The sequence below is a fragment of the Chiloscyllium plagiosum genome, chromosome 23, assembly GCF_004010195.1.
Source record: "Chiloscyllium plagiosum isolate BGI_BamShark_2017 chromosome 23, ASM401019v2, whole genome shotgun sequence".
Taxonomy (NCBI): domain Eukaryota; kingdom Metazoa; phylum Chordata; class Chondrichthyes; order Orectolobiformes; family Hemiscylliidae; genus Chiloscyllium; species Chiloscyllium plagiosum.
This window is the reverse complement of record NC_057732.1, coordinates 45480980-45499786: the sequence shown is the minus strand read 5'-3', so window position 1 is coordinate 45499786 and position 18807 is coordinate 45480980. Positions and strand designations below refer to the sequence as shown.

Genomic DNA, 18807 nt, shown 5'->3' with positions numbered 1-18807 from the left:
AAAGCTGATTGGAGGCAGATGTTTGCAGGTAAAGGGACGGCTAGAAAATGGGAAGCCTTCAGAAATGAGATAACAAGAATCCAGAGAAAGTATATTTGTGTCAGGGTGAAAGGGAAGGCTGGTAGGTAGAGGGAATGCTGGATGACTAAAGAAATTGAGTGTTTGGTTAAGAAAAAGAAGGAAGCATATGTAAGGTATAGACAGGATAGATCAAGTGAATTCTTAGAGTATAAAGAAAGTAGGAGTATACTTAAGAGGGAAATCAGGAGGGCAAAAAGGGGACATGAGATAGCTTTGGCAAATAGAATTAAGGAGAATCCAAAGAGTTTTTACAAATACATTAAGGACAAAAGGGTAATTAGGGAGAGAATAGGGCTCCTCAAAGATCAGCAAGGCGGCCTTTGTGTGGAGCTGCACAGAATGGGGGAGATACTAAATGAGTATTTTGCATCAGTATTTACTTGGAAAAGGATATGCAGGGAAATAGATGGGGACATCTTGCAAAATGTCCAGATTACAGAGGAGGAAGTGCTGGATGTCCTGAAACGGGTAAAGGTGGATAAATCCCCAGGAACTGATCAGGTGTACCCTAGAACTCTGTCGGAAGCTAAAGAAATGATTGCTGGGCCTCTTGCGGAGATATTTGTATCATCGATAGTCACAGGTGAGGTGCCAGAAGAGGTGAGGTGCCAGAAGACTGGAGGTTGACTAACGTTTTGCCACTGTTTAAGAAAAGTGGTAAGGACAAGCTAGAGAACTATAGACCGGTGAGCCTGACATCAGAGGTGGGCAAGTTGTTGAAGGGAATCCTGAGGGACAGGATGTACATGTATTTGGAAAGGCAAGGACTGATTAGGGATAGTCAACATGGCTTTGTCCGTGGGAAATCATGTCTCACAAACGTGACTGAGTTTTTTGGAGAAGTATCAAAGAGGATTGATGAGGCCAGAGCAGAAGATGTGATCTATATGGACTTCAGTAAGGTGTTCGACAAGGTTCCCCATGGGAGACTGATTAGCAAGGTTAGATCTCATGGAATACAGGGAGAACTAGCCATTTGGATACAGAACTGGCTCAAAGGTAGAAGACAGAGGGTGGTGATGGAGGGTTGTTTTTCAGACTGGAGGCCTGTGACCAGTGGAGTGCCACAAGGATCGGTGCTGAGGCCTCTACTTCTTGTCATTTGCATAAGTGATTTGGAGCATAAGAGGTACAGTTAGTAAGTTTGCAGATGACACCAAAATTGGAAGTGTAGTGGACAGCGAAGAGGGTTACCTCGGATTACAACAGGATCTTGACCAAATAGGCCAATGGGCTGAGAAGTGGCAGATGGAGTTTAATTCAGATAAATGCGAGGTGCTGCACTTTGGGAAAGCAAATCTTAGCAGGACTTATACACTTAATGGTAAGGTCCTAGGGAGTGTTGCTGAACCAAAGAGACCTTGGAGTGCAGGTTCATAGCTCCTTGAAAGTGGAATTGCAGGTAGAAGTATGCTTTCCTTTATTGGTCAGAGTATTGAGTACAGGAGTTGGGAGGTCATTTCGCAGCTGTACAGGACATTGGTTAGGCCATTGTTGGAATATTGCATACAATGCTGGTCTCCTTCCTATCAGAAAGATGTTGTGAAACTTGAAAGGGTCCAGAAAAGATTTACAAGGATGTTTCCACGGTTGGAGGATTTAGGATAGGGAGAGACTTTACAGGCTGGGGCTGTTTTCCCTGGAGCGTTGGAGACTAAGGGGTGACCTTATAGAGGTTTACAAAATTATGAGGGGCATGAATAGAGTAAATAGGCAAAGTCTTTTCCCTGGGGTCAGGGAGTCCAGAACTAGAGAGCATAGGTTTAGAATGAGAGGGGAAAGATATGAAAGAGACCTACAGGGCAACATTTTCACACAGAGTGGTACGTGTATGGAATGAACTGCCAGAGGAACTGCCAGAGGCTGGTACAATTGCAACATTTAAAAAGGCATTTGGATGGGTATATGAATAGGAAGGGTTTGGAGGGATATGGGCTGGGTGCTGGCAGGTGGGACTCGATTGGGTTGGACTGAAGGGTCTGTTTCCATGCTGTACATCTCTATGGCTCTACAATATATTAAAACAATGAGGCAGTCTTTTAGTCTGGGATAAGTTAAGCTAGGACAGAATCTAATGTTACAATCCAAATTCTAAAAGTGAACATCAGACAAAAAAAAGGAAAGATCTGCAGATGCTGGGAATCTGAAACTAAAACAGACATTGCTGGAAGATCTCAACAGGTCTGGCAGCATCCGTGGAGAGAAAGCAAAGTTAACATTTTGGGTTCAGTGACCCTTCTCAGTTCTGAAGGAGGGTTACTGGACCCAAATATTAACTCTGCTTTCTCTCCATGAATGCTGCCAGGCCTGCTGAGATTTTCCAGCAATTTCTGCTTTTGTCTAAAAATGATCATTATTTTACTGTGAATTACAAGACGTCAATTCACAGACTGTTCTTATTTAAAGATATCAGACTATTTTTCCCCTTGTACCAACCTGGAGCAATCCACTGCAAAATGAATAACCTTTCATGAACATGTTACTTTGCAAAAATCCTATTCATGATCACATACAATATTTTTAAAAATGGAAGTAACATTTCAGAAAAACAAACAATAAAAATATTGCTTAAAAGAGAGATATGTTGCTGATCTCTCATCAGCACAAAGGCAAAAACAACAAACTTCAAATGATCATAGCAATTTATACTCTAGGTGAAAAGGGTGCTGACTGGCTATGAAGTCAATGCTGATCGACTGAGGCATTGTCCAAGAAAGAAATAAAGTACTGTATGCTTTTCATGATTCCAACTAATTCACAAAAGGTTTGGATATATTCCTTATGAATGTGTCGTAACAGGAAGAGCCAGACATATTCAACTAGCCCACGTTTGTAAAACCCCAAAACATTTTAAAGTATTCGTTTAAGGGGGAATTTGGCTATTGCTGGCTACAATGGCATTTATTGCCGATTCCTACTTGATCTGGAGAACCTAATGGGGAGCTTCCATCTTGGATAGCTACAGACCTTGGAGTGTAGGTTCATGCATAGTGCTGTTTAAAAGTGACTTCTAGGGTTTTCATCTGGAAGGAATAGCGATATATTGCCAGTTCAGAATGGTTCAGAACGCTTTGAATGGTAACGATGCTGAAGAATGGTTCGGAATGGTAAACGACAGTTCAGAATGGTAAAGAAATGTAAAGAATGGTTAGGAATGGTTCAGAATGGTCAAGAATGGTTCGGAATGGTCAAGAATGGTATGGATTGGTTCAGAATGGTAACGTTGGTAAATGACGGTTCGGAATGGTAAAGAAATAAAAAGAATGGTTCAGAATGGTAAAGAACACTTCGGAATAGTAAACAACTGTTCAGAATGGTAAACAAATATAAAGAACGGTTCGGAATGGTAAAAAATGGTTCAGAATAGCAAAGAATGCTCCAGAATGGTTCGGAATGATAAAGAATGGTAAAGAAACATAAAGAATGGTTTGGAATGGTTCGGAATGGTGTGGAATGGTTCGGAATGGTGTGGAATGGTTCTGAATGGTGTGGAATGGTTCGGAATGGTGTGGAATGGTGTGGAATGGTTCGGAATGGGAAAGAACGGTTCGGAATGGGAAAGAACGGTTCGGAATGGGAAAGAACGGTTCGGAATGGGAAAGAACGGTTCGGAATGGTTAGGAATGGTTTGAATGGTTAAGAATGTTTCGGAATGGGGAAGAATAGTTGGGAATAGTAATAAAACAGTTCGGAATGGTTCAGAATGGTAAAGAACAGCAAAGAACGGTTCAGAATGGGAAAGAACAGTTTAGAATGGGAAAGAACGGTTTGGAATGATTCGGAATGGTTCAATATGGTTCGGAATTGTAAAGAATGGTTTGGAATAGTTCAGAATGGAATAGAATTTATTGTCATGTGTACCAAGGCACAGTGAAAAGCTTTGTCTTGTGAGCAACATAGGCAGATCACAGAGTTAAGTAGCACAGATAAGCAAATAATAGATAAGCAGTGGCAAAAAAAAAAACCAAAACACAGGTACAGGCAAATGTTAAGAGTTTGAGAGTCCATTCAGTATTCTAACAACAGTAGGGTAGAAACGGTTTTGAAACTGGCTGGTGCATGTGTTCAGGCTGCTGTACCTTCTCCCCGATGGTAGAGGTTGTAGAAAAACATTGCTAGGGTGGGATGGATCTTTGAGAATGCTGACGGCCTTTCCTTTTCAACGGGCCTGGTAGATGGGAGGTTGGCCTTTGTGATGGTCCAGGCCAAGTTCACCACTCTCTGCACCCTTCTCCAATCTTGAATGGTACAGTTGCCATACCAGGTAGTGATACATCCAGACAGAAAGCTCTCGATGGCGCACCTATAAAAATTGGTAAGGGTATTCGTCGTCATGCCAAATTTCCTCAGCTGCTTGAGGAAGAGGAGACATTGTTGGGCCTTTGTAACCAGTGCATCCAAATGAAGAGTCCAAGAAAGCTTGTTGTGGATGACCATTCCCAGGAGCTTGACACTCTCCATTCATTCCACCTCTGTGCTGTTAATGTGTGTGTGGGGGGGCATGGGTAACATCCCGCCGAAAGTCAATAATGAGTTCCTTGGTTTTTCTGGCTTTGAGAGCGAGGTTGTTCTCAGTGCACCATTTTTCCAGGTCTTCCACCTCCCATCTGTAGTCTGTTTCGTTGCCACCTGAGATTCGACTGACTATGGTGGTGTCATCAGTGAACTTGTAAATGGCATTAGTCTGGTATTTGGTGATGCAGTCATGGGTATACAGAGAGTACAGTAAAGGGCTGAGTACGCACCACTAGGGGGGTCCAGTGTTGAGTGTTAGTGAGGATGAAATATAGTCCCCAATCTTCTAACTGTGGCCTGTGGGTCAGGAAACTGAGGATCCAGTTGCAGAGAGTGGGGCTTAGTCTGAGATCACTAAGTTTAGTAATCAGTCTCAAGAGGAGAATAGTGTTGAAGGTTAAACTGTAGTCAATGAGTACAATTCTTACATTGTTGTCCTTGGTTCCTGGGAGGAGTGAAGGGCAAGTGATAAGGCATCTGACATGGATCTGTTGGTCCGATAGGCAAATTGGACTGGGTAAAGAGTACATAGAATATAGAACATAGAAAAGTACAGCACAGAACAGGCCCTTTGGCTCACGATGTTGTGCCAAGATTTAATCCTAACGTAAAATATAATAACTTAACCTATGCATCCCTCAACTCACTGCTATCCATGTGCACGTCCAGCAGTCACTTAAATGTCCCCAATAACTCTGCTTCCACCACCACAGCTGGCACCACATTCCATGCATTCACAACTCTCTGCATAAAGAACCTACCTCTGAATTTTCCTTTCTACCTTCCTCTTAATACCTTCAAACTATGACTCCTCATACCAGTCATCCTGCCCTCGGGAAAAGTCTCTGGCTGTTGACTCTATCTATTCCACTCATTATCGTGTATACCTCAATCAGGTCTTCTCTCTTCCACCTTCTCTCCAGTGAGAAAAGTCTGAGCTTATTCAACCTTTCTTCATAAGGTAAGCCCTGCAGTGAAGGCAGCATCCTGGTAAACCTTCTTTGCACCCTCTCCAAAGCCTCTGTATCTTTCCTATAGTAGGGCGACCAGAACTGGACACAATATTCCAAGTGTTGTCTCACCAGGGACTTGTAGAGCTGTAGCAAAACCTCACGGCTCAAACTCTATTCCCCTGCTAATGAAAGCCAAAACACCACATGCTTTTTTTTAAAAACAACCCTGTCTACTTGGGTGGCAACTTTGAGGGATGTATGTACCTGCACACCCAGATCCCTCTGTTCCTCCACACTGCCAAGAATCCTGTCTTTAATCTTATATTCAGCATTCGAGTTCAACCTTCCAGAAAGCATCACTTTGCATTTATCCAGGTTGAACTCCATCTGCCCTGTCTATGTCGCACTGCAGCCTGCAGTAGTCCTCGATACTATCTACGGCACCTCCATCTGCAAATTTACTCACCCACCCCTCACCCTCCTCTTCCAAGTCATTTATAAAAACTACAAAGAGCAGATGCCAAAGAACAGAGCCCTCTGGGACCCCACTGAACACTGACCTCCAGGCAGAATACTTTCTAACTACAACCGCTCTCTGCCTTCTGTCAGCCAGCCAATTCTGAATCCAGATAGCCAAATCTCCCCGTATCCCATACTTCCTGACTTTATGAATGAGCCAACCATGGGGAACCTTATAAAAAGTAGTGGTGAGGCTGGAGTTGATTAATGCCACGACCAACCTTTCATCGCACTTCATGACCACCGAAGTTAGGGCCACTGGACGGTAATCATTCGGACATGCTGCATGAGCCTTCTTATGCACAGGGATGATGTTGGCCCTCTTGAAACAGGCAGGGACAGTGGTCTGCTGCAGGTAGAGGTTGAAGATGTCCGAGAAGACCTCTGCTAATTGATCTGTGCATGTCTGAGTGCACAGCCTGGTACTCCGTCTGGTCCCATCGCTTTCCTTAGATTCACACATAGAAAAACTGATCTGACCTCCGATGCAGTGACTGTTGGGATAGGTTCGTCAGGACTTGTCGGAATAGGTGTTACCTCTCCGCCGAAGTTCTGCTCAAAGCGAGCATAGAAGGCATTGAGACGATCTGGGAGGTATGTGTCATCATCTGCTATCTTGCACTGTCTCTTTTTAAGAGCCTGTGATGTCATTTTGTCCTTGCCATAGTTGTCGGGTGTCTGTCTGGGTCTCTAGGTTGGGTTGGTATTGATCCTTGGCTGTCTTAATGGCTCTGCAAAGGTCATACTTGGATTCCTTACATTTGAGTGCATCGCCTGATTTGAAGGCCTCACGTCTGGTTTTTAGCAGATTCTGCATGTCCCAATTCATCCAGGGTTTTCTGTTGGGGAACACCCAGACTGACTTCTTCGGTACGCAGTCTTCCACACACTTGCTGATAAAGTCTGTGATGGTGGTGGTGTACAGCCAGAGGGGTCTCAGAATGTTACTGCGGTGCATTCTGTAAATGATGTACACTGCTGCTATTGGAGGTTGATAGTACTGGAACTGAATGCTGAAGGTGGGGGTTGGGTGCCAGCAACTTGCAAGCAACTTTGCCCTGGCTGGTATCAAATTTGATTCGATTTGGACCTGCACTCAACCAGGCAAGTGGGGAGCATTTTTGACTTGCAGATGGTGAACAGGCAACTTGAAGACAGAAGGACTCATGACAGAATTCATAACCTCTGACCGACTTTAATAGCCACAGTACTTAAATGGATGGTCCAGTCTAGTTTCTGGTCAATGGTAACCCCCTCTATGTTGATAGTGGGAGATTCAGCGATGGTCATGTCATTGAGTGTCATGGGCAATGGTTAGATTCCTTTGAGTTGGTGATAATCATTGCCTGCCATTCTTGGTACAAATATTGCTTGCCACTACTCTGCCAAAGCCTGATATTTTCCAGGTATTGCCACATTGAAAATTGTGCAATCATAGCATGATACAGCACGGAAACAGACACTTTGGTCCAACTTGTCCACGCTGACTAAATTTCCGAAACTAAACTTGTCTGCATTTGGCCCATTTTCCTCTAAACATACAGCATGGAAACATTTATGCTGGCCAGATATTGTAAATAATTCCAGTCCCATTTGTCAGCATTGGCCCATATCCCTCCCTATTCAGAAAGCCATCGTCTTTTAAATGCTGTAACTACCAGCTTCCACCACTTCCTCTGGCAGATCACACACCACCCTCTGTATGAAAAAGTTGTCCCTCAGGTCCCTCCTCTCACCTTTAAAATATGCCCCTTAGTTTTGAACTCCACCAACTTAGGGAAAAGACCCATATCTATGCCCCTCATGATTTTATAAACCTCAATAAGAGGTCCAGAACTAGAGGGCATAAGTTTAGGGTGAGAGGGGAAAGATATAAAAGAGACCTAAGGGGCAGAGGGTGGTACGTGTTTGGAATGAGCTGCCAGAGGATGTGGTGGAGGCTGGTACAATTGTAACATTTAAAAGGCATTTGAATGGGTATATGAATAGGAATGGTTTGGAGGGATATGGGCCAGGTGCTGGCAGGTGGGAGTAGATGGGTTGGGATATCTTGTCGGCATGGACGGGTTGACCGAAGGGTCTCTTTCCATGCTGAACATCTCTATGACTCTATAGATTTTGTGATGGCCTGATTCAACAGAATGGTTTTCTAAGCCATTTCAGAAGGCACGTAAGTATCAACTACTTTGTTGTGCGTAGAAGAATTTAACTGTGAGCAGGAGTAGACAATTTATGCCACTTAGTAAGATTATGGCTGATCTCATTTCATTTCAAATCCACTTTTTTGCCTGCTCCCTGTAACACTAAGTTGTTACTAAATACAAATCTATCTACTCCCTAAATTTATTTAGTGCTGTGGCACCCACAACACTGTGGGACAGAGAATTCCACAGATTCATGACCTTTGAGGGATACAATTGTTCCTCATCTCTGTTTCGAATCTGTTTCCCATTTTCTAAACTATGACCCCCCCCACCTCATTCTAGATTGCCACAGAAGGGAAAACATCTGCTCAAAATCTACTCTAATCTCCTTTAACAACTTGGAAACCTCAATTAAGTCTCCTTTCTTTCTTAATTCTAACAAGTATAGGCCTGAACTGTTCAATGTCTCCTCTCCAAGTCTTTCATCTGTGGAATTGATTGAGTGAATCTTTTCTGAACTGCCTCCAATGCATTAAATTTTTCATCAAGTAAGTGGACCAAAACTACATGCAGTACTCCAGATAACTGGATTTATACATAGGCCAGACAAGGTAAGGATGAGATATTTTAAAGGGCATTAGTAAACCAGATAGTTTTGGATGTAGGTTTGCTCGCTGAGCTAGAGGGTTCATTTCCAGACGTTTTGTTACCCTACTAGGTAACATTTTCAGTGGGCCTCAGGCGAACTAATGCTGAAAATTCCTGCTTTCTATTTATAGGTTTGGGGTTTCTTTGGGTTGGTGATCTCATTTCCTGTGATGTCATTTTGGCTTGTCCTCGGATGGATATTTGTCCCAGCCAGACTACTCAGACCCCTTGGCATCATGGTAGCCAACAAACCCACCAACACACTAAAACAGCAGCTAATGAACTTGAAAGACCCTACACAGACAACGAGCAAAACTAATGTCATTTACAAAATACCGTGCAAGGACTGTAACAAATATTACATTGGACCAACAGGCAGAAAACTAGCCGCCAGGATACATGACCACCAACTAGCCACAAAAAGACATGACCCTCTCTCACTAGTATCCTCACTTCGACTGGGACAACACATCCATCTTAGGACAAGGCAAACAGAGAGACGCACGAGAATTCCTAGAGGCATGGCATTCTAACCGGAACTCTATCAACAAACACAGAGTTAGACCCCACCTACCGCCCCCTGAGAAAAGGAGCAAGAAGTGACTTCACCACAGTAAATAACATCATCAACCCAAAGAAACCCAAACATGTAAATAGAAAGCATGAATTTTCAGCATTGCTTCGCCTGAGGCCCACTGAAGGTGCTACCTAGTAGGGTAACGAAACATCTGGAAATGAACCTTCCAGCTCAGCGAGCAAACCTACATCCAAAACCTCAACCTGAGCTACAAAGCTTCTCAAAACTCACTAAAACCAGATGGTCTCTTATGAAAATCAATAATGATTCTATTGTTGCCATTAGATTAATTTTCGATTTTGAGAGTTATTGAATTCAAATTTTACCATCCACCATGATGGAATTCCAACCCATATCACAAAGATAACTTAAGCTCTGAACTACTAGTTCTGAGACATTATCACTGCACCTCTGCCTTCCCTTATACAAATGTCTACTTTTAGATGTTAATTCTATAATTGGACAATTCTTGCTAAACAATCTTGAATGGACTAACAACTTCAATAACAATCAATTTAAGACAGTCAAGCTTATAAAGCTGCTCATTTACATTTGCTAAAAGAGCCAATCATAGATGTTCTGCAAACCCTTGTTCAGTCATATATTCAAACTTAGTAACTTTATGAATTACCTGGAAGCATGCTGAATCTGTAGTTTCCCACTGTTTGCCCCACAGAAATATCTCAGCTAAAGCAAGTCAACTCGCCAAGTAATCAGCACCATTTTCTTTTCTGGCATACACTGAGATTGTTGAAATTTGGCATTCTTACCTTTGTCCTGATGAGTGAAAGATGAAAATCTTCAGCAACATGTTGCCCTTTTCAGCAATATTCAAGTTCTATACAACCAACCAATGCTTATACAATTAAAAACTTGCATTTATGTAGTGCCTTTTGTGATAAAGAACTTTGCAATCAAATAAGTTTTTTGGCATGTATCAGGAAATAGAATAGCTAATTTGCTCAAGGTCTCACAAACAGCCACAAAACAAAGGACCATTAAATCATATTTACTGAAGTTGGTTAGGAATAAATGTTGGCCAGGGGACTAGAAAAAAAAAATCCTTTGATCTATAGTGAAGTGTTTTTTGTTCACCTCAGAGGGAAGATGAGGCCATGGTTTAATGTTGCACCCTAAAGAAGGCAGTTCCAACAGCACAGCACACGTTCAATATTATATCATTGTACCAAGGTAGATACTGTGCTTCTATCTCTCGAGTGAAGATTGAACCTAGTACTCACTTACCCTACCACGAACTTAACAATGAAACTTAGAAAGAACCCCAGTCTTTCAGGCAACTACTTTCCATCGAGCAACAATTATACATCTCAAAGAAGCATCTAAATTCCTCAAAAATAGAGAGGTAAAACATTTCTATTTGATTTCAGGTTTCAACATAGTTTGCAAAACGTTACGATGTGACATTTTGCTTCAATAATTCTAATCATATCAGTTGAGTTCACTTTGGAGCACTCTCCTGTGCACCTGGTTCAAAGTTTGATTTTAGAACATGAAACATTAACCAAGTTAACAGTTCACTGTAATTATGAATAAATTCTGATTTTGGGCGAGATGTGAAACCAAGGCCCTGTCTATTCAGATAAACGTAAAGGATTTCATGGCATTACATAAAAGAGCAGAAGGTTCGGCCAATGTTAAGGTCATCAATTTCTAACAGGAGTACCAAAAATGAATTCAATTGATTCCTGTAAACCATTCAACATTTCTGGGACATTCCTGTATGCAGTTTGGCTGCCAGGTTTTTATCTATGTTTCAGAGGGCTCTTGTGGCACAGTGGCAGTGTCCTTACCTGAGAAGGCCTGGATTCAGGTCTCCCCTGCTCTAGAGGTGTGTAATGACAAATCTGACCAGGTTGACGAGAAATTATCTACTTAGTTTTCAGTCACAAAACCTCAGAAGTAATGAATTGGTTATAGTATATCAAGAGACTTCCTTAGGATACAAATGCATGTTATTTCTTCTCACTAAAATCCCAGTAAATTATTTTCTAAACAGCTAGGTGGCATTTTTCCACATTATCAAAGTTAAATCTATTCTTCCTTCGGCTGTTTCAGAACATTTTGTAAATATTAGGTGGCTCTTAGGTAATATCTGTTACAACCCTGAGACATGACATTGCAGCACAGTGAGTGGAACCTGATCAGATTTACAGTCAAGCTTGCTATCCATGCTATTGAAAAAATTTGGACTTGTATCATGCCTTTGATGATCTTAAGATGTTCCACATCACGACACAGCAAAGAGAAGATGTTTCATAAGGGGTCTTGTGATGCAGCAGTGTCTCCTGAATCAGGAGACCTGGGTTTCAAATCCCATCTGCTCCAGATGTGTGTCAGAGCATCTTTGATCAGGTTGATTAGGAAAACATATTTTGCGCTCTTTTGAGTGGGCAGGCAGTGGCAATGAATTAAGCTAACAAAGCATGAGACTGCTCTGTAATGATGCCATGGTTATGGTTATAACATGGTTATGCTAAAGCTGAAGATTCAAGGTAATATATCTTTACAAGATTTCTTATCTCTGAGTTCTTCAAAACTTAAAGATACTCACTAAATGCTGTTTAAGCTTTGGCATGAACTTCTTCAAAATCCGATCATGGTGTTCTTGAAATCGTAACAGTTTTGGGAAACCAGGAACAAAGAAACCTAAACAGGAAAGTAATCCAAAGAATAAATATACAGTCAATACAGTTTTAATTGTCTGGCAACAAGATCAGAAAAGCATTTTGCATAGCATTAAAGATGCAATTTCTGAAAACATAAGACACAGATAAAGAGAATATCCAAAATGCAGAAATATGAAATACAAAATACAGAAAATTGTTGAAATACAACGATAAGCAATCACAATTCAACATTTACAGGAAATCTCTTCATGTTGTAAATGTTCAATACCTTATTGGATTCCTCACCATTTAAAAATAGCCCTTACAGCACAGTAAGTTATTACAGAACTTAACCAAAACTGTCAAACTCACCCCTATAAATTCCATTAGTGAATTCAGTGCAGTTTGATAGAAGTGCCCATTTACTTGAAAGTTTTGTTTAAGTTAAATCATAGAATCCCTACACTGTCAAAGCAAGCCTTTAGCCCATGGAATCTACAACGATTCTCTGAAGAGCATCCCACCCAGACCAGCATCCCCCCGATCCTTGGAACCCTGCATTTACCATGGCTAATCCAGCTAGCCTGTACATCCCTTGATACTAGAGCAATTTAGGGTTACCAATCCAGCTAACTTGCACATCTTTGGACTGTGGGAGGAAACCGGAACACCAAGAGGAAACCCACACCGACACAGAGAGAATGTGCAAACTCCAAACAGATAGTTGTCCGAGAACGGAATTGAACACATATCCCTGGTGCTGTGAGGCAACAGTACTAACCACTGAGTCAACGTGCCCTCCCAAACACACGATTCCAATCAAACATTAAAGCCAAGGTTGGAAGCTAGCAGCACTGGCCAGTATGGTGACTGAACCCATGGACCTTGGTGTTATTAATACCATGCTTTAACCATCTGAACTAACCAGCCATTGGCTGTTAAGGTTGCAATAAATAAGATATTGGATGAATGTATTTGATACTTCCAAATATCCAGCTATTAGGCTCAAATGCCTTCACATAGCAACCTGAAAAGCTCTGTATCATGACAACTTGAACTGCATACTTTATACGGTGAAATCAGTACTTTGTGAAACTGCATAAAACTGCATCCTTTATACGGAGAAATCACTACTTTGTGAAAGCTCATTTATGCATCAAAATGTAGATATGTCAGTTGGTGGTCTCATGATAGAACACAAATTTAATCCTGCATTTTTAGGAGATAGAACTCCAGAAGAATACAAATTTCTCTCATTTTAAACATTCTCATAACAGGTATTCAGTACCCCTTGACTATGACAGAATTGAAAAATATTAAGTGCTGCTTTAATGTCCTATACTCTTCATAAAATGTGCCCCCTATGAAATGACACTGATCACTGCATCTCAATTTGGTTTTTCTCAGAATCCTAAAACAAGGAAATAGGCAATTTGACCAGTTATGCTTTAGTCTTATAAATAACTTTCCAATACAGTCCCCCTACTCCAGCATTTTTCTTCTACAACCCTGCAAATTAGCTGTCTTCAAGTGCACATCCAATTGCCTTTGGATAGTTTCTGCAGAATCTACTCATGCGTCTCTTTCAAGTAGTGCACTCTACATTTCAACAGATGACATGAAAATCTCCCATTTCTTGCCTTACATTTTTGTCAATTATTTTTGAAACCAACTTGCTCTATAAGATGCATTCAAAAATTTAAAAATCCAATAATGCCTCCTTGTAATAGTTTGTAGTCGAGCAGAAAAGGTTAATTGCACAGGAACTAGATATTTCATGCAACTGGTTCATTTCAGTCCTTACACAGCATGTTTCCATGCACTATTCTTTAAGTAACGCCATCAACACATATTATATTCTTCCCTTTCTCTCGTTTTCTTCTAGTTTCCTGCTAAATGCATCTATGTGATCTATTATTTTACTTTCAATGAAATACATTTCTTGCAGTTTTGGTCAAAAACTATAGTCCAGATTCATGAGCAGCAATGGCAAAGCTGTCAGTGTATGCTGTTGTCACTTGACTGAAACGAACAAAATTCAAGTCCAGATGTATTTTAAACATGAAAAACCAAAAGGTGATGTAAAAGTTGACACCTTCACAAATGCAATCAATTAAAAATCAACAAACTGATGAAAATTTTAATTTTTAAACTTAGTCTTGCTCTAAAAACCATTAAAGAAAATGAGTTGTTAAATGAGTAACCTTTTTGTTAAAAACTGCGTAAGATTGTAAAATTACTCCTTCAAGGTTGTTTGCACATCAAATGTCAAATTATGATAAAATCCAGGTATTTAAAGGTCATTTACAAATACTTCACCTTCCATCTAAATTTAAACCCTTTCTTCCTAGTTTGAGTCTTACAATGGAGAAACAGGGTTATGGGAAACTTGTCAAGCTTCCCAATAGTTTTCCACTTAATTCAACAACTTCCCCATCCATTTACAAATCTACCTACACATGAATAACCCCCCCCAACTACTAAATAATTTCTAAAATTCAACAAAGAACTATGGATTCTGAAAATCTGAAACAAAAACATGAATTTGAAAAACTGAGCAGGTCTGGCATCATCTGTTGAGATGAAACAGAGTTAATGTTTTGCATCCAGTAAAAAAGGGTCTGAAGAACGGTCACGGGACCGGAAATGTTGACTCTGCTTTCTGTCCACAGATACTGCCAGATCTGCTGAGCTTCTCCAGGAATTTCTGTTTTCGTTGCACAAAATAATCTCTGCAGACACCAAAAACATATTCAGATATGTCCCTACCATTGAAGCAAAGATGAAACCAAGAATCTGCTCTGCAAGGAACCACTGAGAGTTTCATCTAAAAAGAACTATAATTGCACTGAATTGACAAATAGTAAAAGTGAGTGTTTGGCATTTGTCACAGTACAATTTACCACCTTAGAAATTACTTCACATCATATCTGATAGAAACTATGTAGTTACAATTCTCATCAAATTACTTGACTCATCCATATGCAATATAGCATCATTCGAACAATGGTAAAATCTTCATTCAGATAACTTGAAAAAGATGGTAACTGTGAATATCTGATGAACTGATGAACATGATTGTTCTCAGCAGAGTATATTCACTCAAGAATCCAGATTATGGCATAAATCAGAAGAACACATCACCTTAAACCTAGGTGAAGAATATTCTTGGATCCTGATATGGTACTACTGAGGCAGATCATCACCGAACCGAAATGTCAGGGATGCATCTATCTATTAATTTCAGCAATGTCATTATGAAGGAGGACAAGGACAAAAACATCCCAGATTCATCAGAAATACAGTCCTGCTGACAGGGCATTGACCTGAAACATAACCAATACTTGTGTGTTCACAGAATTTGCCAGACATGCGGAATATTTCCACTTTCTGCTTTACTTGAAATTGCCTTTTGAATCAAAACCAACTGTGTAAATACAAACCATCTAGCATCACATGACCTATTCACTTTAAGCATAGCTGTCATTTCCAATAGTCCTGCCAATCAATTTCACCCCATCCATTACTTCTATCATCATCATTTCTACAGATATTTGCCCAGTATCATCTCCTTTAGCAAACACCAATCTGAAGTACCTGTACTTAGTTTTCGAAGCTTGTCCTGCACATTGCAGTATCATCCTCTGTGTTGAACAGGCTCCAGCCCACCCTTTCTCACCCGTTTTCTACTTCCATGATAGAAGATGATCTTTTTGTTTATTTTTATACTAATGGCCAATCCATTCCCAATATCAGTCTTTGCTAGTATTATTTTCTTATCATTTCCCCTATAAGCTTACTACATTTGGCCTGGCTCTTGCTTGCATGCAAATTTGTTTCATCATATTGTCCAACTCTTTCGTCACTCAAGGAACATTGTTTTTGGTTCCCTACCCTTTGTTTCTTTTTGGAATGTGCCCAGCTCTTAGCTAATACATCTCTTCCTTAACATTAATCCATGAACCAGCTACAGCTTTTCTTGTCAGTCATTGGCTCCATCCTACCCTAGCTCGATCTCCTCAATCCATTGAAGTTAGCTGTCTCCCAGCTTAGAAGTTCTACTGTAGCTTGCTTCTTGGCCTCCTCCATTACATCTTAAAGTTTAGATTCACAATGGTCAGTTTTACCAAAGGTTCCTCGTGGACACTTGGTGCAGAACAAGTATTTTGACAGACAGTGCGGAAAGGGTCAGGAATCTAACTTCAGGCAGTGCAGATAAGGGGATAACTATAAGAAGGGTAATGGTCAACACAGGACTGAGGGGGTTATACTTAAATGCACACAGAATACGAAACAAGGTAAATTAGCTTCTAGCGTGTTTGAAATTGGCAGGCACGATGTGGGCATCACAGAGAGGTTGCTGCAAGGGGATCATGGTTGGGGAGTAAATATCCAAAGATACACACATCCTATCAAAAGAGCAGCAAATTGGTAAATGGAGCCAAGGTTGCCTTGTTAATAAGAAATGAAATCAAATCATTACAAGAAGTGATATAGAGTCAGAAGGTGCAGAAATCTGTGCCGAGTTGTGGAACCATAAAGGATAAAAGACCCCAGACAAAGTTTCATACAGGCCTCCCAGCAGTAATCAGGATGTTGGGAAGACAATAAATCAGGAGATAGAAAAGGCATGTAACAAAGGCACTGCTATAATAATCACAGGGGACTTCAGTATGCAAATGGACAGGAAAATTAGGTTGATAACTGATCTCAAGAAAATGAATTAGTGAAATTTCTCTGAGATTTGTTCTGGAGTAGCTTGCAGTACAGCCGAAGGGATCAGGCAATTCTGGTGATGAGTAATGAGGCAAACTTGAAAAGGAAGCTGAAGATTCGGAATCCCAAGTGGGCGGTCACCATTTTTAGATTAGATTAGATTATATTAGATTACAGTGTGGAAACAGGTCCTTCGGCCCAACAAGTCCACACCGACCCGCTGAAGCGAAACCCACCCATACATTTACCCATAACCTAACACTACGGGCAATTTAGTATGGCCAATTCACCTGACCCTGCACATCTTTGGACTGTGGGAGGAAACCGGAGCAAACCCACCCAGACACGGGGAGAACATGCAAACTCCACACAGTCAGTCGCCTGAGGCGGGAATTGAACCCGGGTCTCTGGCGCTTTGAGGCAGCAAAACTAACCACTGTGCCACCGTGCCGCCCACAAATATAATATGAAAGAATTCATCCTGCAGTTTCAAAGAGAGGCCGGAATTAGGTGTAATGGTATTACAATTGAGCAAAGGTAATGAAAAAGATGAGGGAGGAGCACGCCAGAGTTGATTGGAACGGGAACCTAGCAGGGAGCAGGAATGATAGCATTTTCTGGGATATTTTGAGAGGCACAGAACAAATTCGTCACAAGGAAGAAGAAACATACCAAGGGAAGATGAATCAACCATGGCTGACCAGGGAAGTCAGGGGACCAGTGTAAAAGCAAACAAAAAAGCACAGTAGAGAAGATTATTTGGAAACCAGAGGATTAAGAAGCCTTTAAAAATCAGCAGACGATAACAAAAAAAAAGATGAAATTTGAGAATTTAGCTAGCTAATAATATTTTGAAAATTGCAAGAGTATTTTTAGATATATTTTACATATATAGAGATGGGCAAGTATGTGCATTAGACCACTGGAAAATGAAGCTGGAGAAGTAGGAATAGGGAACAAAGAAATGGCTGAGGAGTTTATCAATCTTTACAGCGGGAGACACCAGTAGCATACAGAACTTCAAGTGAGTTGGGGGCAGAGGGCCATTACTAAGGAGAAGGTGCGGAGGAAAGCTAAATGGTCTGAAGGTGGATAAGTTATCTGGACAAGATGGGCTGCACTCCAGGTGATGGCTGATGAGATTGTGGAGGCATTGGTGATGATCTTTCAGAAATCACTAGAGTCCGGGAGAGTTACAAAGGGTGGAAAATGGCTAATGTAACATTCTGTTTAAGAAGAAAAGATTGCAAGACATAGGAAACCATAGATTAGTTAGCCTGACCTCAGTTGTTGCTAAGATTTGAGTGCCCATTATTAAGAATGAGTTTTCAGAGTACTTGGTAGTGCATGGTAAAATAGTGCTGAGTCTGCATGGTTTTGTCCTACGGAGGTCATACTTGATAAATCTATTAGGATAGCCAATAGATGGGATCTATTTGGATTTCCACAAGGCCAGTGACAAGGTGCCTCACAGGAGTCTGCCAAATAAGAGCCTATGATATTAGGGGCAATGTACTGGCATGGATGGAGAATTGGCTGACTGGCAGAAGGCATCCAAGGAACAGGAGAATCAACGTTTCGGGCATAAGCCCTTCTTCATTCCTGAAGAAGGGCTTATGCCCAAAACGTCGATTCTCCTGTTCCTTGGATGCTGCCTGACCTGCTGCGCTTTTCCAGCAACACATTTTCAGCTCTGATCTCCAGCATCTGCAGTCCTCACTTTTTCCCTGACTGGCAGAAGGCAGAGATTAGAGGTAAAGAGGTCGTTTTCGCAGTGGCATTCCACAGGGGTCTGTGTTGGAACCACAAGTATTCAAGTTATACATTAAGAATCTGGACAAAAGAACTGAAGGCATTGTTTGCAGGTTATACCATGATAAGTGGAGGGTCAGATACTGCTGAGAAACTGGGGAGGCTGCAGATTGACTTGAACAGGCAGATGAAATCCTATTTGGGAAAGTGAGAAGTTATGTACTTTCGTAAAAATAGAGACAAACTATTTTCTAAATAGGGAAACATTTTGGAAA

The 18807-nt window shown here is 41.1% G+C and overlaps 1 protein-coding gene across 2 annotated transcripts in view; it reads right to left on the bottom strand.

Moving 5' to 3' along the window:
• Positions 1-18807, bottom strand: part of usp6nl (USP6 N-terminal like) — a 200431-nt gene that overhangs the window by 49907 nt on the left and 131717 nt on the right. For both annotated transcript variants that reach the window (XM_043714082.1, XM_043714083.1), the window contains one exon: positions 12010-12104. In XM_043714082.1, coding sequence (XP_043570017.1) covers positions 12010-12104 — 95 coding nt within the window. The remainder of the gene's footprint in view (positions 1-12009; positions 12105-18807) is intronic.